This window comes from Podarcis liolepis (genome assembly GCF_965112155.1).
Source record: "Podarcis liolepis genome assembly, chromosome: 9".
NCBI classification, from domain to species: Eukaryota; Metazoa; Chordata; class Lepidosauria; order Squamata; family Lacertidae; genus Podarcis; species Podarcis liolepis.
The window spans coordinates 42,775,324-42,798,890 of NC_139564.1; the positions used below are offsets into that span (position 1 = coordinate 42,775,324).

Below are 23,567 nucleotides of genomic sequence, written 5' to 3' on the forward strand. Positions count from 1 at the left end.
TTCACATAATTTAAGCACAGGTGATCAATTCTAGCCTGTATTGTTGTCACTTCAGCTTCAACACGGAGACAAGCAGCTGGAGTCCCGTTGGGGAACGAGAACACTTTCCTGGGGAATTTGTTCTACACTATTTCTAAGGCTTTCTTGGCATTTGGGTCCTTGCCCCATATGGCTGCTCCACAAAGCATCTGGGAGACCACTTTACTGGCAAAGATTTTCAACGCAGGTGAGGAGAAGTCGTATTTAGCCTTCCAACAATTTAAACATCTCAGCTTGCAAAATGTTCAGCACTTTTATCTCACAGCTAGCACAAACCATTCCAACTTCACGGCATTTGCCAAAGGAAAACACAAACTTCTGAAGTCAGTACAGAGTAAGCATCCCATTAATGGGACTTTCCGCATTTACCATGTCTAGTGCTATACAGTGGTGCCTCGCAAGAATCTGTTCCGCGAGTCTCTTCGTCTTGCGGTTTTTTCGTCTTGAGAAGCAAGCCCATTAGCGGCTTAGCGGATTAGCGCTATTAGCAGCTTAGTGGATCAGCTGATAAGCGGCTTAGCGGCTTGGGGAAAAGGGGGGGGAAGGGGAAAAAACCGCAGGAACTCGCAAGACATTTTTGTCTTGCGAAGCAAGCCCATAGGAAATTTGTTTTGCGAAGCACCTCCAAAACGGAAAACCCTTTCGTCTAGCGGGTTTTCCGTCTTGCAAGGCATTCGTCTTGCGGGGCACCACTGTAGCTGCTGCTTCTCCTCGTCCCTGACTGTGTGGCATGATGCCACATGGCATCATCACTATTCAGCTGGTATCCTTGAATAATGTACTCAAAAGCTACTTCTACCACAAAAAAATCCAACTTTTGTGAAGGATCCAGAATAGATCACCAATATTTTCATTTGTGTGGCAATTGTACAAGTATTGTCCTGGTTTCTGCATGGAACAGGTGGGGTTGGTGGGTGTAGTTTGGGAGACATTTTTTTTGTACCACTTCCTTCTGACTGGTGCAATCTGTCAGTTTGTGAGCAGAGTTCAAAGGAGAGATGGCAGATAGGGATGATGATACAGTCGTACTTTGGAAGTCGAACGGAATCCATTCCGAAAGTCCGTTCGACTTCCAAAATGTTCGGAAATGAAAGCACAGCTTCTGATTGGCTGCATGAAGCTCCTGCGGCCAATCGGAAGCCGTGGAAGCCCCTTCAGATGTTCGGTTTCCATAGAACATTTGCAAACCAGAACAATAACTTGCAGGTTTGTGGCGTTTGGGAGCCAAAAAGTTAGACTTGCAAGGTGTTCGGGATACAAAGTACAACTGTACAGTGGTACCTCAGGTTACATATGCTTTAGGTTACATACACTTCAGGTTACAGACTCCGCTAACCCAGAAATAGTGCTTCAGGTTAAGAACTTTGCTTCAGGATGAGAAGAGAAATTGTGCTCTGGAGGTGCGGTGGCAGCAGGAGGCCCCATTACCTAAAGTGGTGCTTCAGGTTAAGAACATTTTCATGTTAAGAACGGACCTCCGAAATGAATTAAGTACTTAACCCGGGGTACCACTGTACTGAGTCAAAGTATGGCCCGTGACAACAATCCTAAACTGAATACAAAATTTATCACAATAACCAGGCCCACCATACCTCAGACACATAGGTCCTCTTCTAATTTTCTATACTCCCACAAAATTAGAATTCCAGAATACAGGGAACTGGTTGTTTTTTTTTAAGGGCTATCCCCCATTGACATTTTCTGTGTCGAGGAACACAAGAATATGTTGGGCTACAGCCATGGAATTTTTATCAATTCAGGTACAACCTGCCATTAGTGTGGAAAGGAAATCCCACAGTCACTTGGTAATTGCAGTGACATGTGTGACAAGGTGCAGACAATCCACTACAATACCACAACGTATGGTAAATATGGAAAGTCCCAAATCAGCATAGTAAACACAGAGAGTTTTCCATAGACAGATAGTCATGAAATGGAGTGCAAGAGAATTCAATGTCTGTGTGCCTAGGCTCAATCCTTTATTATCTGGGAGGGCAGAGTAAAGATCAACCTTCTAGGTCCCATGCCACTCTGTAATTCAATATAGAGGAATGAAGCACTTCTGAAGTTCTCTTTATCTGATTGCAAATACAAGATCAAGCAATTCAACTCCATCTCTCACATCTCCCCAAACACTTCTGATTATTATATGAAGATAGCTATCTTAAATGAACTCCACCTTCTCCTTCTAAGTGGAATTCTCTGTGCTCCTGCTAGGAACGTCAGTTTTGTCTAAGTGGAGTATGCCTTCCATTTGAATTGCAGCACTGCCAGACATTCAATAGTTGTCCTTTGCCTGGGAGCACCTCCATATGAAGGCTCCAAAGATACGAAGCATGTGGGGTGGATGGTGAGAGAAAAGGAAAATTCTGTTCTTCAAGTGGAGGTCCTTGTGTAAACAGGACAACTTCGCTGGATACAAACCCACAGTTTTTATCCCTTTGTTAGCTTTACACAAGGAACACAGTATTGATTTAATTTGGGTTTACATGTAGTTTGGATAGAAAGCCATGCTGATTCTGGAGTGAAAACTTGACAAGGAAGGAAGAAATTAAGTGTATAAGTATTTGGACACATAGATTCTCCCCCCCCAAAAAAAGTCTAATCCTATGGCTGCCGGGGGGGGGGGGGAGGTAACGTTTACATTTAAAAAATAAATAAATCATGCTCTTTTTAAAGAAAAAAACACACCTTGTGGTTTATTCCAACCTAAAGCTTTGTGCTTACCAATAGTCTTCTTAAAGGTATTCATTTATGCATTCATTCATAAAATGTATTAACTGCATTTCAACCATCAAAGTGGTTTACAGAAAACCACAAAAAAATCTATACATGGAAATGTTACATGAGGATATCAATATTGCCCAGCTTAGAACATTTTAGGTCGTATTTCTGGAATAAAAACTATATCTGGATATTGATTCCCATGTAACATTCCCACATGCAGGTGCTTGAAAGAAGAGGAAAACCCAATGGGAGACTGCAAAATGTTGACACCTAACACCACTTAGCTTTACTTTATGGGGTCAAAGTAGTACTTCTGTCACTGTTGAATCATCATAAATCCACCCCTCTAAAGATTCCTGAGTTTGCTTCCCATTTTCAGGTATTCAACTAAGTCAACAAGGCATGAAGGCAAGGTTGATTACCATATGCAGACTACCAGGTGACACATGCAGAAATCATGCAAGTAACTTGAGCTATGAAAAAATGAAGATAGGCCATCCACCCGTCAACAGATACATTAAAAACTCAGGAGGGGGGGAAAACTCTGTGTACTGACTTTTGACTTAATTCAATTAATTATATGAAACAAAATGAAACAAAAGCGAAGAACCAACCAAATTAGCATATGCGATGGAGAACATAATTAGGCTGCCATAATTCTGTGACATTTAGAAATTTAATGCATAATATGCTTGCATTATTTTAGTGTAACAAACACAAAGAGAGTTCAGGAAACGGGGGGCTTGGCTGCATAGTAGGAATCCGGGTGTCAGTATTAATTAAAAAAATACAAATTCAATTTTAAACATTTTTTGTCTAATAACAGAAAGTGTTGTTCCATCTTAATAATGCTATTTTACCACCATATCTGTGACTATATAAAGCTCAGGCGGATCAGAACTGGCAAGCTGAATTGTAATCATGAGATAGCTGTGCTTAAATTATAAACAGAACTGGGAGCAATGGTATGAGGAAATAGAAATAAACTGCAAAGAAAAGGAAAGTTAGCTGTAATTCCTGCATTGTATGGGCTTGGCCTCTATGATCCTTTGGGTCCCTTCCATCTCAACAATTCTATGATTCTATGAAGGAAACTAGAAGCAGGAGACTGAAATAAGGTGGCAAAAGGGGGGCAAGAGAAATACTGTTTCTAGAAGAAGTTGTATAATACATCAAAAGTGGTGCTGTATCCTATAACTTTTCTGTGCCTGAAGATATTTTCTGACTGGACAATAGGAAATGGTTCAAGGGCTGTTTAAGTGGGATGCTGAAGACAAGGACACAGACCGGCTTCAATTAGGTTAAGGTGCAACCTCTACAGCAGAAACTTGTAGGTGTTTCAGCCACAAGCAATACCTTTTGAATGGTCCATCAAAGCAGTGATTTGCCAGGAGAGGGAGGGGGAGGCTCTTGTGAAAGGCCAGAAGCACTCTTCCCTGGGAAATGTTTTGAAACTACTCATAATTTGATGCAATCTGCTGCACTCCAGAAAGCAAAAGGATTTCTCTTCAGAAGTGCCTACAAAGGATGCCCCTCTTCAAAAAAGGCATTCATGGCTAGGATGCTTTAGAGATATCAAGCTCTGAAGAGGAAATCCATCTGGGAATTTAAAAAAATCCCACAGAAGTTAGAACAAATGTGGCTCAGAATTTATGTACATGAACGTAACCTGAGTTTATGTCCTTATTAGCTTTGATAGTTTTAAAGGGGGATTAGACAAATTCAAGCAACTCAACTGCATCCAATTTTGTCCCTCCACTCAGAATGCCATTTGATGCAGTAGAGGCTTTTTGTGAATAGAAGGTAGGGGAATCAATTTTAACAGATTCTCCCTTTCCTTTGCAGCCTCCTGTGCTCCTCCAAATATGCTGTGGAGGGTTGAAGTAGCATGGGAGAGGTTCGCATGAGGGAAATTGGTTCACTCTTGATTCCGTTCATAGGAGGAAGGCACAAGAATCACACTCCCATTCCCATTGCCCTTTCTAAGAGTTCCAAGCAAACTCTGAAAAAAGGCTTGAGAGTATTTTGATCATTCAGCTTAGTGCTTGCAAATGATCTCCTGGTCCCCCACCATTTTTTCCTGTCTCAAGGTCCCCCAGAAACTTATTTATTATTATCCATTAATTTTTTTTACTGCCCTTCATCCAAAGATTATGGGGGAGTTCACGGCATAAAATTACAAAATGAAAGTGCAAAATACATAATAATAAACAAACAAACAAACAAACAAGCATACTAGTATCCCATACACAAACATAATTAAAAAGCCGTATAATATGTAATCAGCCAAAGGCCTAGTTAGAGACAAGTGCTTTCGCCTAGTGCCTAAAGACATGCAACGAAGGTGCCAGGCAAACCTCGATGGTGAGATCATTCTACAAATCGGAAGCCACCTCACAAAAGGCCCATTCTTGTGTTGCCTCCCTCAGACCTCTCATGGAAGGGGCACATGAAGAAGGGCCTCAGGTGGTGACTGCAGGGTCCAGATGAGTTCATATGGAGATTGGTGGTCCTTAAGGTGTCCTGTGCTAAGGGGATAGTGATAGTAGAGACTTCAGACACTCAGGGCCCGTGGGGAATTTATTCTTTATTGAATAATTGTGACATTCCTTGTACTAATGCGGAGATGGGTGATTTGTCACCCTCCAGGTGTTTCTGGACTCCAGTTCCCCTCACCCCTGATCACTGGCCATGTTAGCTGGGGCTGATGTGAGTTGGAGTCCGACAACATCTGGTGGGCCACAGGTCCCTCATCCCTCATTTATTAGTTTTCATGAAAACTAGCTCATTTATTCTATCCTGAATGTTGAAGGACATTGCTGGTAGATGATAGCATAAATCACATTGGAAGATGACCAGGTGAGCAGTTCCTTGGTGGAGGACTGTATGTTCAGTATGCCACTGGATACTAGTTGCTGGGGAACAACACTTAGGGGAGAGCTTCTCTTTATGTCGAGCTTGTGCTTTTTCTGACGGCATCTGTTTGGCTGTGAAGGAAAGAAGATGCTAGACTGGACATTTCTTAGGTCTGATACAAAGTGGTTTGGGCAGCTTCGAAGATAAACAGAAATTGTCAGTACCTCCTGCCTCATATCTAACACGAATGTTGCCATGCCCAAAGATGCTTAAAGATTTTGGTGGAACAAACTGATTATTACAATCCAGTTCACATTTTTCATATGCATTTTTAATTGCAAAAACTTGTACAGTATATACACTTCACCTTGTTTAATAATTTAAAATTTGTAGCAGCTTTAGAACTTTTCCCTTCTCTCAACCATGCCTCCAGCTTTACTTTTGCCTCATACACAAATTCCTGTTTAATGTTACTATTCCCTGCTTTGCAACAACAACGGCTGTTCAGTGCTCTTTTTACATTGTAACTCTAACTGGTATGGCCTATATGTAAAACACACACACACACCTATAAGGGCCATAGTTGCTATATTCAGAAATCCTGCCCACATACACATAAGAACTAGATGGTAAAATATGGCCTTTGTTGAAGAGCTGTAATGTTGTGGTTCGAGGATCCGACCCCCGCAATGTGAAATGAATACACAAGGACACATGATATAAGGTTAATGGGCATGGAAAGGCCACAACTTTATTGATTACAGCAGTGAAAAGGTATTGGCTTAGGCATTGGATCTCAAAAAACAAGTGGGTTTATTCACCAGTAGGTGGAGCCTGTTGATGCTAATCCAACTATAGGCTCCCCCCTGCTCTCACCGAGGGTCGTGCCATGGCCTCCCGCCAAGCAGGCATCGGACAGAACACACGACCACCAGATTCCTTTAACGGAATACCCAAAAATTGAAGGCATAGGCGATGGCCACACCTAGCCCTACGACACACCACAACACATTATTCCAATGCCTAACCTACCCACCAATACCACAAAAGTTGTGACGATTGCTACGAGGTAGGTGAAAAAACCAAAAAGCCTAATGCCAAATGGGAAAACTCCTACCAGGTCCCCTAGACAACCAGGGCGACCAACCTAAGGTCCATAGCAAGGCCAATGACCTAAGCCCTAACTCTAAGGGAGTGGAGGGTGGGTGACTCGCGATGAGACGACGGCAAAGAATGAGGCCGGGGAGAGGCTGGCGCCGCAGCAAAAGGCTGCTGAACACGCCCCCTCCGAGGCACCCGGTTGGATGCCTCCAGAGGGGCATGGGCGCCAGCCAGGTGAGATGGAGGCAGGGGGCTATGCCCCCTGCTAGGGGCGGTGCTCGGGCTCCCGCCCACAACCACTCCCCTCTCTTCCAGGGAGGAGAGTCTCTCTGTGTATTTTATGGATAACTATACTTTCTGTACTATTTCCCCTACTATTAGCTGCCTTTGAGATGGGCCTCCCTAAAGCAACATGGGCAGACCATTTTTTAAAATTATTTTTTAGCTGCCACTCTTGGAATATTTAACATTAAAGGGGCCCCAGATGTATTTACACATATTTTCTTACTCTTCCTGAAATGACACCAGGCATCTAAATGACAGGTGCTAACTTCTGCCCACCCATACCAGTTCTTGTGTGTATGCAAATTGATGGTGGAATCTCAAATCACAAATGGATCACAAAGCTGAGGCTCCAATACTCTGGCCACCTCATGAGAAGAGAAGACTCCCTGGAAAAGACCCTGATGTTGGGAAAGATGGGGGGCACAAGGAGAAGGAGATGACAGAGGACGAGATGGTTGGATAGTGTTCTCGGAGCTACCAGCATGCGTTTGACCAAACCGCGGGAGGCAGTGGAAGACAGGAGGGCCTGGCGTGCTCTGGCCCATGGGGTCATGAAGAGTCGGACATGACTAAACAACAACAACAACACTCTACTCTTAAGACTAATGTTGCATATCACCCTTATCTCAGAATGCTAGAGACATTTTGATTTAAAGTATTATTTATGCAGAGGAGACCCTTCACAAATACCCTGTCATGTTTACCCATTGGTTTGTTATTTACTTACTAATGATTTCAACCGGGCAAATTCAGGAAAAATAAGAAATGCCACATTAATAAATTTGGAGTTGGGGAGTCACAACCATGCAGAGATAGAGAATAGAACATCTACTGCCACTCTCCATGTAACACTATATAAATAACACCTGTACCTTCAATAAGAGGGAAGGGGTAACTGTTGGTGGCAGTGGGGTATTAAAGGCAGAATAGGCCTGTCCCGCCTAGTCCTGCCTGGAACAGCTGCTCCTGGGCAGATTCAGGAACATAATTTTCTGCCAGGAAACATGGGATTTGTAGCTTCCCGTTCATATTAGTTGGGGTGTGAGGAGAACAGAGAGTGAGGCCAGAAAAAGTAGAAGCCAAAATAGTTGAGCCAAATAATCATTTTCAAGCTATGCTTCCCACTTTCAGCAGAGAATATGGTAATTTTCATTCTCCCTACCAGAAAATGATGTTCCCCAGCATACTTTGGACTATCAATTCCTATTAAGGAGATACTTGCCCTCTCCTATTGCTAGTGAGCTCTCCCTAATGCCCATTACCTTTGAGAACATTGATGGGGCACATTTTTCTCTTCTTGGAAAGCAGTTTGGGGAAACTGGAAGAAGAAAAGATGTGTTTGATGTTCAAGGTTTTTTTTTTAGTTTTTCTCAAGGAAACTCAAGGAGCAAACAATTGATCTCAAGCAATTTCTAGGAAAGCTAAAAAACAACAACCCTGTTTTTGAAAGTGAGGCTTGTCCAACCACCACTAATCAGGTTCACTTAAAATGTCACTCATCCTTCCCATTCTAGTAGGGATGTCCTACCCTGCGTTTCTGCTATATCTTATTAGTGCAAAGCAAAAACTGTGATCTTTGTATCTCAAAATTCAGGTGGTTGATATATAAACATGGTTGCCTTAAGTCTCTAATCCAATTTGTACAACATTGACTTTACTATACTAGAAACTTTTTTGGCACTTGCTAAGTTTAGAAGTTAGATCATTTCCCATTAAGGTCTGACAGAATGTAAAACTCTAAGAATATTCCCTATGCTAAGCAATATTAGAAGCTGAGATTTAATCCCCCAGTCAATAAAGATTTAGGACACAGCAGGCAACCTCAATGATAAGAATTTATGATTTACATAATTTACATGAAGCTTCTGTGTTTGAAGCCTTTTTGAGACAGATGAGAGTGATGTAATTCTCTACATGAACAGAGTAAGTTACGTGCGTTCAAAGCTTTTTGAAAACAATGATATTCAAGCATGCACATAAAGAATTATAGATATGTCGCTGACTTTTGTTATTTATAATAGATAATGAATTTCAGCGAGACTTGCAATTTGCACTTAACATTCTTTGAACAGTCTTCTAGAATCATCGAATCACAAAAGGAAGTGCTTTCTTCCAAAGACAACCACACCTAAGTAAGCAAACACTGTGCCTCTGGAGTGACTGGAGAGTGACTGGAGAGGAAGGGTGAACATATTAGCATCAGAACTGGATAAATGCACTAATTTTCTAACCTCAGGTTCCTTGACCAAACTATGAAAGCAGGCCTGATGGGGATACTATTTTCTGTTATGGTCTAATATGTGCCTGCCTGCTTTTCAGAAAGAATGGTGGAGCTCCCTAGTGACCTATGAGGATCCTTGCAGGCAGTCCTTTTTTTTTTTTTAAAGGTACTCACCATGAAGTTGTTACACTAAGTGCCACATTTTTTAACAACAAAAAAGAGGTGCTGCATATTTTTGGGAAAAAAGCACCCCTTGCAGACATACATGGTGGACTTGATGAAGCCCATTACTGTACATTCTGTCATCACACCACACTCACACAAACTTGATTATAATTTTACTTAAGAGCCATTTAACATATTACATAGGCAAGCTCACATATGCCACTGAGTTAACCAGTCCTGGGTTCCTGACAAATGCACATGTCAGAGCATGTGTATTCAAATGTGGTATTTGCAATCAACATTTTGAAGTAAGTTGAGATTAACTTATTAATATTAACTTATAATATCACAGGTGAGCAGCTTAAAGACATTACTTCATGAACTCCCTTAAGTTATTTTAAGATGCAAGCCACATCTTTGTATAAGGTTGCCTTCAGTTATTGGGACCGCGAGAGTTTCTTAGGCTTAAGAAGATGCAAACACACATCAGTATTCTGACAGAATGTTAAGACTCCTGATTAATTTCAATTTGAAAATTGATTTTACAGGCTTTACAGAGACCACAGACCTGCATCTATACCACATTTAAATGTCAGCTCACATAATAAATAGCAATAATTGGTTTTAAAGGCTAACAATCTACAGCTGAATGTATTGTATATTTTTTCATGCATTTATCCAACTGGAAAAGTGAATTTATGCAAAAATCAATGTCAGTATATGTTTGTTGTGTTTGCACATGGCTAGCTCAGGCAAAATCATTTCATTTAAATGTCAGAAGTTTACCATAGGCACCTTTTCCAGCTTGTTTTACGACTGTATAGATCTCAAGCTAATGTTTATGTTTACAAAGAATATATATATATATATAAATCAAACATTACTATAGAACACTTGCATTTAACTCTCATTGAACATTTAAGGAAGCAGCGAGCCTACTAGGTCTCACTAGAATCAATGGCTAATGAAACGAGAAATTCAAGAGCACAGCTGACATTCCTATATATCTGAAGGAGCATCTCCAGCCCCATCATTCAGCCAGGACACTGAGATCCAGTTCTGAGGGCCTTTTGGCTGTTCACTCACTGTGAGAAGTGAGGTTAAAGGGAACCAGGCAGAAGACCTTCTCGGTTGTGGCGCCCTCCCATCAGATGTCAGAGAAATAAACAATTTTAGAAGACATCTGAAGACAGCCCTGTGCAGGGAAGTTGTAAATGGTCAATTTGTGGGAACAATTCAAAATGCTAGTTACATAGCTGTCAACTTTTCCCTTTTCTTGCAAGGAATTCTATTTGGAATAAGGAAATTTCCCTTTAAAAAAAGGGAAACGTTGACAGCTATGGCTAGTTATGACTTACAAAGTCTTATTTGGTTTGGGTCCAGGCTACCTGAAAAACTATATTTCCCTAAATGTGCCTGCCTGGGCTTTGCTATCTTCTGAGGCGGCCTTCTTCTCGATCCATCACCTTCACCTGCACATTTTGTGAGGAGCCTCTTAGTGGCTCCTTCCAGGCTGTGGAACTCCCTTCCACTGGAGTCTATACAGCCCCTTCCCAATGCTTTCCTTTCACTGGCAGGCAAAGATAGGCCTTTGACTATTAAAGGTAAAGGTAAAGGTAAAGGGACCCCTGACCATGAGGTCCAGTCGTGGCCGACTCTGGGGTTGCGGCGCTCATCTCGCTTTATTGGCCGAGGGAGCCAGTGTACAGCTTCCGGGTCATGTGGCCAGCAGGACTAAGCCGCTTCTGGCAAACCAGAGCAGCGCACGGAACCGCCGTTTACCTTCCCGCCAGAGCAGTACCTATTTATCTACTTGCACTTTAACATGCTTTCGAACTGCTAGGTTGGCAGGAGCAGGGACCAAGCAACAGGAGCTCACCCCATCACGGGGATTCGAACCGCTGACCTTCTGATCGCCAAGTCCTAGGCTCTGTGGTTTAACCCACAGCACCACAAGGTCTTCTGAGAGTGGATGTTGCACATTTTATTTTCTGTTGTGGTTTTAAAATCATTTTAAGTATTAGAATTCAGTGTTCCTTTAACTTGTCAACTTTTACATTTTATTTTACTTTCTTTTTCCCCCAAAAAAACCCCCAAACATTTTTATAGTGATTAGTGTGTTTTTAGTTGTATCTGTTTTAATGCGTTGGAAAAAAGGTGGGATATAAAATAAACAAATAAATAAAGCAAGTGATCTCAGTTTCCTTTAGAACAGTATTGCAAGTGTGCTGCCAATTCACTTCCTTATTACATCATTTTAATCACATTGGGGTGAATGCCTGAAAAGAGCCTATGTTTTAATCACTAGGTTTACTGGTTTCCCTGAAACCTGAAACCTGTAAAATACTGAAGGTTTATTTATGTATGGTATTTTCACTCTTTTTCTTATTCATTCAGTTTACCTACAAATATATGGAATAATTTCCATTTAAAGGTCTCCACATTGTACCACACAGTCACAGCAAATATACTGTGCATTTCAAAATACACAATAACCATCTAAAATAAAGCAGCATGTGGTTGGCAAAAGGCCTAAGGTTTGTTGTTGTTGTTGTTTTTAAAAAGCTCGTATCTCGAGTGTTTCAGTATTAACACATAGTGAAGGAATCTGATTTACAAAGCTCCATTTGTAATCTTCATAACAGTTCTCAAGACATAGTCAATGAAAGATGCATTCTACTTCCACAAGTAGGATTGCAAAAAGAAAAAGAAAAAGATTTTTCATTTTGAGTGTAGACTTTCCAAAATCTATCAGTGACTCAGAAGTAATCAGTTGTCACAATGGGAGCTTTTTAGTCAGGCATCTTGTGTGTGTATATTGAAGTGATGAACACAAATAAAGCTGTTAGCAACTAGCATTGCTTTATACTGGTTAAGTGAAACTCCTGAATGATCTGGAAGACAAATAATTCCCTCTTTATCTAAAGTTTGTTATTGGTTCTTTGTAGAAAAAAAGATGTGCTTCCAAATGCTAGGGCATGTCTACTATGTGAGACTATGGGAGTTTTGAACATCGTCCTCCTCAGGTGTTCAAAGGACTTCAAATACCTCAGTAATCCTTGCAAGAACCATGTACAGAAGACCCTCCAGTATTAATACTATTTCAAATGGAGTGAAGCAGACAGAAAATGACCTGGCTTCTAATGAAGGAATGGCCCAAGTGAAGGTTGAACCCAGTAGGAATATTAATTGTTGCACAGCTCGCATAGTACGTATTTACTACTGTATACCAGTTGTACTCTTTTGAGTATACAAAATGCACGCATTTCTCAATAACTGTCAATGGCATTCGTCATGGAACTGACATTGGAGACCAGCAGAGAGAGAAGTTGCCCCGATAGTGCAGGAGAGGGAACCAGCAAGGAGAGAGAGAGAGGTTCCGAGGGGGAAGGGAATCAAGGTGACACCAAGAAGAAAGGAGAGGATGAGAGCACTTTGGAGGGAAGGCTCAGGGACTCTTCCAGTGAGATCAGCGGGGAGAGTGCCGGACCACCACTGGGCACGCCTACTCTGCGCAGAAGAGGCTAGGAGGAGACTGGCTGTCAAGGAATTCTTATGTTGGAAAAAGTTTAGGAAACACACACTAACGGATTCTGCCAGTGACTGAAGCAGACGCACAGGAGTGCGCTTCAGTTAGGGAAAGGTTTAAACAAACAAGCAGTTTAGAGAAGTCGGTGACTTACACACAAGCAACTACAATTCCCATTACAGCATTCCTACACTTTTCGATGACTTACTTTTCTGTGATCCCACAACATTGTTTTAAAAAAGGTGTAGGGAACCTTTGGGCCTCCAGATGCTGCTGAACTACAATTTCCATCAGCCCCAGCAATCACGGTCAATGGCCATGATTAGTGTGAGTTGTAGTTCAGAAACATTTGGAGAGCGAAAGGTACCCCACACCTGGTCCACAACCCACACATACTTGACTGAAGCTTAGCATGTTTGACTGAGCATTTGAAAGGAAGAGGACCCATAACATATATATACTACTTTAACTTCCATGGAAGAAAAAAAATAATGACAAAAGTTTATTAAAACTTGATGTTTTTTCTTCTCTTTTAATGGTACCTGCTTCTAACTCTTGAGCACTATTATGGGTATACCATTTCATCGACATTATTTCTCTGAAGATCTCTCTAAATGCCTACATTACATTTTTATTTCACCTGGTCACCAATAGTATCTTTTGAGGTCTTTGAAGTAGATGGAAAGTGAACAAGGAAAAATGATACACAATAGAAAGTACATTATAAGAGCTCAACATGAAAGACAGAATAAAAAAGACAGGTCAAGAGTTACAAAGGAATACTATAGTAATAGTTAAATGTGCTTATTACTTTTGGAAATGAACTTTATGGTGGAATCATCTAAAATTGTACTTTACCCCCCCGCCCCATCATAATAGTATTCTTTCAACTACGGAACAAAATGAACCAGAATTCCTCCAGGGAAGGCATTTATGTATGGCCATCAGTGCACGGTATTATTTACATTATATTTTCACATAAAGGACATTCACTGAAATCGATTTCATCGTTCAAAATATAGGCTAATTTAAGAATATTTAACTGATTCGTTTCCTTTGATGCATTCCAAATATGTCAAAAACATTATTATTAGGTAGGGCGTGTTTTTTATTTTTTAAAAAGACTATCTTCAAAGATCCCTTATTTTGATACTTATGGCTTAACCAATACAACTGTGAAAATATACTAAAGCTTAGTTGTTCCTGTCTATGACAAAGCAGTTGTACTAAGCAATTCTATAACAGAGATAGGATCTTGCTGAATCCTTCTCAAAGACCATCATCCAATTAAAGTAAAGAAGAAGAAAAAAGCAACTTGAACATTATTTTTAAACTAGAGCACACACACTGCATGGATAGAGAGGTGAAACTTTACCTTTTCTTGCCAGAGTCAACAGACACTTTCCAGTAAAAAATAAATCTGAAGAAGTATGCATACACACAAAAGCTCATACCCAGAACAAACTCAGTTGGTCTCTAAGGTGCTACTGGACACACACACACACACACACGAAGCACCGGGCATGCTCTGGAGCGCACCCCGGGCTTCAGGCAGATATCGGGCAGCCCCACAAGCTTGGGGGACAGCGGGGAGGCAGAGCGCCGCCATCCCGCTATTCCCCGACCTGGTTTGGAGGCTGGCGGTGGGGAGAAGCAAGCTTGCTTCTCTCCACCGCCAGCCCCACAAGCTCGGGGGACAGTGGGGCAAGTCGCTGCCCCACGGAGGCTAGGGAGGCTGTCCCTGAAGGCAGAAGAGGGAAACGGAGTGCTCCGTCTCCCTCTTCTAGCTTGGGGATGGCTGCGGGGGGGGGGGAATAATTTTTCCCCCTTGATTCCTCCCCCCCAAAAAAAAAACTAGGTGCGCCCTATGGGCCGGTGCACCCTATGGGGCGAAAAATACGGTATATATTTCTGTTACACGTGAGACTGCACAGATCACTAGCAACATCTAACAGTGTTGTGAGTATTAATTTAAGTCATAATTACACATTCATAAAAAAATGAACTGTTCATGCTAGTCATAAGAATTGGCATTATATCTAATATAATAAAAGTCTAATTAGATTATGCAGTTTTCTTTCTTTTTCAGTATTGCTAACCTTAGTCATAGCTACTGCTCATGGATTGAATCAACATGTGGGTAGGACTGTTCTGAATCTTCCACTTGCTCCCTGGCTTGTGCCAACCTTCTGCACAGCACAGAAGTAGCATTCAGGTTTTCGGCTGTATAGTCCAAGGCTTCCTTCCTGCAGATATTTGTGCTGTATGCACATCCATCAGAGCTGGCACAAGCCAGCATGTGCAATGCTGAGGGTGGGGCATGTCTGCACAGCCCCGCTCTCCTCTCGCATGTTCCAGAGAAGGTTCACCCATTAGGTGGAGAGAAGCAGCCGTCTCAGGCAGTGGGTGTGCAAGAGGCTGTGCCCCACTCACCCCACCACTGCCGGAATGCCCCCCCAATCAAATTTTATCAAGAGGGAGATGTTCCAGCATCTGGTGGTACCACTCATTTTCCCTGCTATTGGGGCAGAAAAGATAAATTCCAAGGCCTTGCAGAACACCCTTCCTTACTGAGTTAAGTGAGAGGGAGTGTTCCGGTGGTGGCAGAAGTGGAGGGTAGGCAGGAGACAACAACAAGTATGGGGTAGGAGGTGACACATACCCATTTTGCCTCAGGTAGCAAAATGGGACGGGCCACCCTGTCATGTTCATTCAGTCTGCAACCATATTAGAACTATATTTAACTGTTTTTATAGGCAGAATTGTTTTTAAATAGTTGTATTTTTTCCGTATACAGTCGTACCTTGGTTCTCAAACTTAATCCATTCCAGAAGTCTGTTCCAAAACCAAAGTGTTAATCCATTCCAGACTTTTAAAAACAACCCCTAAAACAGCAATTTAACATGAATTTTACAATCTAAAGAGACCATTGGTCCATAAAATGAAAGCAATAAACCATGTACTGCAGTCACACAATCAATCAAGCAGTAGCTGAACTGGGTTTCACACAGTCACAAAAACAAAACAAAAAAGCCGCAAAATAAAGCAAAATAAATAGCAAAGACAGGACTCGGAGACACTCAAAACGGAAGTGTGGCACTCAAATCGGAAGTGTAACACTTAAAATAAAGCACGTTCGGCTTCCAAAATAGTTCACAAACCGGAACACTTACTCCCGGGTTTGCAGTGTTTGGGTCCAAGTTGTTTGAGTACCAAGGCATTTGAGAACCAAGGTACCACTGTCAGAAGTGTTTTTAATTGTTTCATTGTGGAACTGTTTTTAATTGTTTTTACACTTGTTTTATGGCTGAAATTGATTTATTTGTCTTATAATTGCATATTTTATTATTGCAACCCACTCTGGCAGTCTGGATTGTGGGCTCATGACACCCACTAGTATAGAGCTCGCCTAACCTTGCCCCACTGCTGTCTCTCTCCTGGAAATCACAGTAGCACCCTGGTAACACCGCCCCATGCTCTGCTGATGACTACAACCATCTAGTTTGTTTTACTAATTTACTCATTGAACCAGACAGGCATTTCTGATATGTGGCCTCAGAGTTCACTCTCACATTCTGTCCATGCCACCTAAAAATACTCAGGATGAAATTAATTAGCCAGTGATGGAGATTAAATACAGAGAAAACCATGCATTAGGGCAGCGCTTCCAGCACTGACACTCATACCAGTGAATAAGGATGCTCTATTATTTATGTATTATGTTTGTTTGTTTGTTTGTTTGTTTGTTTTAAAAAGTATACCCTGCTTTTCATCATCTTGTTTCCAAAGCAGCTTACGAAATAAAAAATACTATGACTTTATGCGTATTTGTGTGCAGTGAATTACAAGACTTGTTCCTTGAATATTCTGCAGCATTTAAAAACCGAATGACTACTGGCTGTTTGTTCAGAATAAATATGATTGTATTTCATAGGGTGCCTCAAAAACACTTCTGTGTTATATCTGATGGACGACTCACAGTTCAAGTCATGTTGGTGATTCTTCTCCACTGTACGAAGATGTGTGTGGAATGTTACTTCCATTATTTATAATAAAGCCTTGTTATTTGTATTCACGGTATTCAATCAATTCTGTTCTTATTGACTTTCTGTTCTCTGCCGCTTCCATAAAGTGAAGGGACTACACATTTCCATCTCTTTAAGTGATCAAAGGAATAAGTTGTTGCTGCTTACTTATTTGCTGCAAGCATGGGACTTTTGTGCACTGCTGTGAAAGGCTACCTGAGATCATTCCCTTGATGTTTATTTCATAAAGGTATGCTAATAGGGAGGTGAAATTACTTTTTATTTCAACTTTAAAAAAACAACCACAAAAATCATACAAATAGTAAACACAAAATTACTGTTGCTATAAGAAGCATTCCTAGTCAGAGCAATATTGCAATATGAGGAAAATACACACAACACATAAAGACTATAAAAGAAAGAAAGAAAGAAAGAAAGAAAGAAAGAAAGAAAGAAAGAAAGAAAGAACTTATTATCATCTTCTGTTGCACATCTGCATGGAAAGTTAGTGGAACTATGCCTCTTACCCTCTCTCCATGCCTCCTGTGATTTCAGCAAAAGTGATGATGGGACTTGTTCATGCAGAATTCCAAATTGTGTTCAATGTTCTCTGTGCATACAGCTGTACACAGACAGAAGTCCATTTTTGAAACTTCTGCTGAGTATGTGGCAGTTGGGATCAGGGCTTGGAGAAAGCACACAAGCCATGGCACAGCCAGGATCATATCTCACAAAATAACTGCTTTCAGTGGTGTCTGCACATTTTGCTTCATAACTTTCATTATATGACACGAGTACAGGGGTAGAAACTTACTTTCTTTTTCTTCTAAAAATAAATCAGAGTCTCCTCAACACTGGCTCTGGGCCTGCTACTACAGCAGTATCCCCTGTACCACTGATCTTGGTAAACCCACAGAATAAGCTTCTAGCACATGTAATTTCACCTCTCAAGAGATCATCCCTGAAAGCTGCCATTTCATTTTTGCTCTAGTTCTGCTGTGCTTTGTTATTGTGACCACACAGGAAAGAAAGAGATTGGGTGAAGTAGGTCAAATTTATTCATGTGAACCCCAAACCAATCTGCATAGGGCACGCAAGATGTGCGATCTAACTAATAACCAAACTAGGTGAACCAAACCTTACAAGAGTAAGAGGTTGCCCCTCCTCGCACCCATCCTTTCAGGAGAGTAGGGAAGCCTTCCTGCTCCACCCCCCTCCTAGGGCCCAACAGCTCCAGGTAGGTTTTACTGATTGACCCCAAGGATACTCCCTAACCATACCAGCCAGTCCCACAGCCATGTAGTCAGATTTCCAGACTACACTCTTCCCCTATAAGTGCTCACCAGTGCTTTCCCACATCTTTCTGCTAATGTGGCCAATTCACCTGTTTAACAACTACTCCCTGCTAAATACATCCATTGCTTCATCAGTACACTTCCATTTCATTTAAAGCTTGTCCAATCAAGTTGTGCACTGTGGTGATAAAAATTTTATACATGAGAGCACCAAGTAGATTTCAAACACTTCTAATCAAACATAAATGTTTGTAATAGTGAGAAAATTGGGGAAGCTTCATTAACATTTTCTCCTTAAGCAAATGTGCCTCCTTTCAGAAATCCTTCACATGATTTCCCCCACCGTTATCTTTTCACCGGGCAGCTGTACAAAGAGATGGCATGCCACCCCGAAATATAGTCAAGCAGCAAAAGGTATGCACACCTGTCAATCAGATAGTGGGAGCAGGACTTTATTTTGAGCCTCTTTGCAAATAGCTGGACGTTGGGTACTAAAAATATTGTTCTTCCTAGTGATAGAGATGTTATTAATCAGTCCGTAAGATACGATTATGTGAGAATGTCACTGAGCTCCTATGAAGTTCCCTCAAAGTGAGGACAATGTTTTCTGAATAAGATTTCTCTCATTCTGAATTAGCTTAGTTTGCCCTCAGTTACATTAATTTACCACATAATGAGACATATATATTTATCAAAATGTGCTAAACACGTAGCTGATCAGGGCTATGAACAATGAACCACTGTCAAATGGGTAAACTTTAGAAAGCATTGTTTTTCTACTGAAAATGAAGAAAATTCAGCACAGTCCCATTAAAAACTATTTAAAAGAAAATTGATTTTTGAGCTGCAGAATCCAAATCCCTATTGGCTTAGAGATGCCAAATCATAAAACTCACAAAGTAATTTTCAGTCATGTTTGATTCTGAACTTACCATCTTCAGATGACAGTCAAGGCTCTAATTAACTACACTGCTGAAAAAAAAAATCTTCCCTACTAGGAAATGCTAATGAAACAATAGTGATAATTAATCATGCCGGTTTCACACTCCTGTCCTGTCTGCATATTTAAACAGAATTTAATTGCCTAACTGACTTCAGAAAGGAAACTTAAAGGGAATCTGAACTCCTAAAGACCCTGAATCCCAAACACTAGTATTGAAATGTGTATTTTCAGATGTAGACTCACCCCCCCGGCCCCTATATTCAAATATTTTTCAGGCTATTATTTTTCATGCTCCATAAACATATGGCAGAAATTCTCAAGCACTGTACTAGTAAGCCTCCCTAAGGGAAAGCACAATCAAAACTACATAAGCTTGCTAAAATCAAGATAATTCTATACAGGTTACCCAGTAGCCTGATGCATTCTTATAGATAAACAGGAGGTATAACCTGGTGCTACTGTTTGGAAGCAAAGAAAACTAGTTTTTACAGACTAATTAACACTAAGTACTAGGATCTTATGCATTTGCAGAAAGGAAGTAGAACAGAAGATTGTTATGCAGCATATTCCGAAGGGTGGGGGGAAGAGTCTGTGGTATATAGATATTCTCCAGGATTAGGAATGATTGGAGAGCAAAAAAGGTAAGAGAGCAAGATCCACTACTGTCTTCCAGCTATAGACAGAAGGATATGTCAGTTTTGGTTCTCTCTGTTTCTTATTTTCCCATGCTTAACTTTGGTTCCCCATGTTTCTGTAGCACTTTGCTTTTTAAAAAAATATTCATGCAAATTCACCAGCATTTTTGTGGGAATTTCTCCTCATATATTTATGTATACAGTTTTTACTAACGTACACATTTTTTCATGCAGTTTCCTTTGCTATATTGCATTTCTGTATGTTATTTCAACTAATATTTTTATGCACAAGTTCCAATAACAAAAGCATGTTTGTAAGCACAGTTTGGCTGGAGAACTGCACTGCAAATTTTGGACAAATGTGAATTCAGAAAGTTGGCTCTGTTTCAGTTCACATATTGTTTTAGGGTGGTTTTTGTAGATTTGGATTTAAATGTGCACAGATCTGAATGCCAACCCACTAGATAAGCCTTCTGCAAACAGATGTTCTCCAGATGTTTTCCCACTCAGTCCCAGGCAGTTTGATCAATGGTCAGGTGTGATGGAAGTTCAATCCCGAAACATCTGAAAGGTGCCAGGTTTGGGGGGGGGGCACATGAGCCCTTCTCCTCCACACCCATCACCTTTGCATGAGCAGTCAGTAGGTGCAGAAAATTTCTCCATCCATGCTATTTGTTATTGGCTTGATACTAGCATTTGTGAGATAGAAGATAGTTGGCAAATATCCCGTTATCTTAATAAATACTTAAATAAGGGTGGGCTTCTATTCTAGTGGGCCTCAGTTCAATAAAAGTTGCAAAATTGTAAGATCTGTTTCAAATATTACACCAAGGTTTTTTGAAATCATACATTCATATGGAGCAGAACACAGAGGTAAATCTGGGAATAAAACTAGAAATTGTACTCACGAAATGCTCTATAGAATTCTTCCAGGCCTAGGTGCTTGTCACCATTATAATCATCATATTTCAAGAGATCGAAAAGAGAGCAGTCAGACAGATCTTTGCCAAGCTCATCCTGTTTTATTACCTGACAAGAAAATTATAACCATGAAATTACACTGGAGCTCTAAGAGTTGAATGGAATAATTAAGTATTCCTAATATCATTTAATAGATCATTTTAAGGATGCTGTAGGGCAATGAACTAGAACTGTGTAAAGTCAGAAATTTCAAGTTGCTTTGTAATTATATAGTGCCATTCATAAAAAAATTAATCCATTTTCATTGACTATGCACATTTAGATTTGGAATTCTATGGACATACAATAAGAGCTAACAATGAAATACAAACTATGCATTTTGGATTGTTGAAAGGCATTTTTTTGTCAGGATAATCAGTCTCACCTTTATTATAGATACTGCTCCCAGAGAACTAAGAGAGTCTAATATATCCTCATCATGCATGGAAGAAGAATAGCAAGCTCTTCCTTTCTGCCACTAGCATTCTAATGCAAACGTCAGAGTGTGGCACCTAATATTTCTTGAATGCAGTGATAGTTATCCAAGGGGAATTTCCTACCACTTCTTTTCCAGTATGTCACCCTTTCCCACACTTCTTGTTTGGTAGACCCTCTGGAAATGCCTGAGATGTGGTGTGTGGTCTACTGTGAGAGCGAAGGATCAGGAAAAATCAGGCAACTTTATCATCACCATTATAGGCCACATAACTTTCACAGTTACTAAAACTACCTTTGTTGCTCAGAAAGACAACCTATATTGGAAAAGAGGTAGGTGAATTATGATCCTCTTGGTTGTCCTCAACTTCTCAGCAGTTTTTGCTATAAACTGTGCTGTCCTTCTGGACCACATGTATGAGTTGAGAATTATAACACTGAATTACGTTGTTTCTGACCCCATCTTACGAAAAGGTACCAGGTTAACTGCTGTCCTGTCCCATGGGAAATATCCTGTAGGAAATTTTACAGGGTTCTGCTTTAATTCCCGTGCTTATTAAACTTTACACAAAAATGCAGGTTTAAGACTGTATGGAAATTGTTCATCGACATAATGATGATACCCAGCTCTAATTCTCTTTTGTCTCTAGGATCATCAGAATCTGGCTGTTGGTTCCATCTAGCTAAATATTGTTGATACCAAGTGGAAGTGGCTCTCTGGGATTTAAGACAGGGGTCTTTCCCAATGCTACCAGGAGGTACTGAATATTGAACTCAAGGCCTTCTGAATGCAAAGCATGTATCTACTACTCTTACAGCCCTTGTGATAGGTACCTTTAAATGACTACGTAAACTAAGGAAACAACTGAATTAAAGTGATTACTGTCACTGCTCAGTCCATTTTGATGGTGAGCTCCACTCTGGGAGAGCCATCATTGCTGACACCTTGGAACCACCGGGGTGGAAGACTGCAGCGTAGCTAGCTGGTGTCCAGGAGCCACTGGCATTTAGCCACTGACCTTGGTGCTGATTGACTGCTGGGACAGTTTGTATGGCTCAGCTTGCTTGACTGTGTGTGTGTGTGTGTGTGTGTGTGTGTGTTACTGGCACAGGGAAATGAACTGGGAAATGTGCATTGGGTGAAAATACTCCACTCTCCTTGAAACACAGCAAGAGAAAACGACCTCCCTGTGTTTTAAGACACATGTTACAACCCTCCCTAAATCTGAGCTGAAAGTTCTCGTTTCCTGCTTACTTAACAAATGCATGTGACACCATCATGTACCAGGATCGGAGCAGCTGCTTGGTGGTTTTGGTGTTACTTTTAAAAAAGTAGTTTTAAAACAATAAAGTTGAAGCAGCAGCTGACATAGGCTGTGAACACCAGTAAGCACCAGTTGTGCAAAACAGACCACCTTTAAAGCATTTTACCACTTGCTAAAACCTCCCCCCCGGCCCCCAACCCACTTCTTTCACACCAAAAATGTTTGCTGGATAACATTCAGATCAGCGCTACAAATGTCAGTCTCTTGCAAACAAAGGCAACTCCTTATAAGCAGAAAAAGCAATTATAATGTATTTACATTCATTCTGTTTATTTTTAAAAAATGCTGTCCGTCAAAATTGGATGATAAAGAAAGCCTGCACTCCCCTCCCTTTTTTCAGGTTAGTAAGGATGTTTCCATTGCAACTTTCCTGCTTAAAAATAAAAAATAAAAATTTCCTCGGTAAATTTACCCAACTCAGAGACAGACTTGTGTTTGTTTAATGATCCAGCATGGAATGAGAGGATAGAAGGTGCTTGTTCTCTTTCTGGTTTTGCAAATGAATGTTTATTCGTGGAGTTCAGAAAGACCACCAGGAATGTATTTTTATGTCCTTTGATTCTAAGTGTCTTACCTATCAAATGTGTCCTGATAAAAGCACAGTCCGAAACTGCCTTAGTATTCACTATCACCTATGTAAATGAGCTCTGTGAAGATGGGCAAAATCAACTGGAGGACTCATTTTCTTCTGAGTGTAATTTCCACAGCAGTTTCAGCACACGTAAAAATGTTGCTGGTTCTATCAAAGCCAAAAAGCCGGGTGGGGGGATGCAGTGAGCTCCCCTTATCCACCCAGTTAGGACCATCAGAATTGGGAGGAAACATCTGGAGAGGCAAGGAGTTCTTTTTGTTTCCTTATATGATTATATTATGCATTTTGTGTTTTATGCTGTAAACTGTGGTCTCTTGGTGAAGAGTGGTATATAAATTCAATAAAGATAATTAACCCCAAACCACCCCAATTTTTACGCAAGTTTTGAGATAGAGGCTTTTATTGTGGTGACATTTTTCTTCTCTCTGAAATCA

The 23,567-nt window shown here is 40.8% G+C and overlaps 1 protein-coding gene across 4 annotated transcripts in view; it reads right to left on the bottom strand.

Moving 5' to 3' along the window:
- FSTL5 (follistatin like 5) overlaps positions 1–23,567 on the bottom strand; it is a 322,690-nt gene that overhangs the window by 109,721 nt on the left and 189,402 nt on the right. For all 4 annotated transcript variants that reach the window (XM_083520282.1, XM_083520280.1, XM_083520281.1 and 1 more), the window contains one exon: positions 20,730–20,850. In XM_083520282.1, the coding sequence (XP_083376408.1) occupies positions 20,730–20,850 (121 nt within the window). The remainder of the gene's footprint in view (positions 1–20,729; positions 20,851–23,567) is intronic.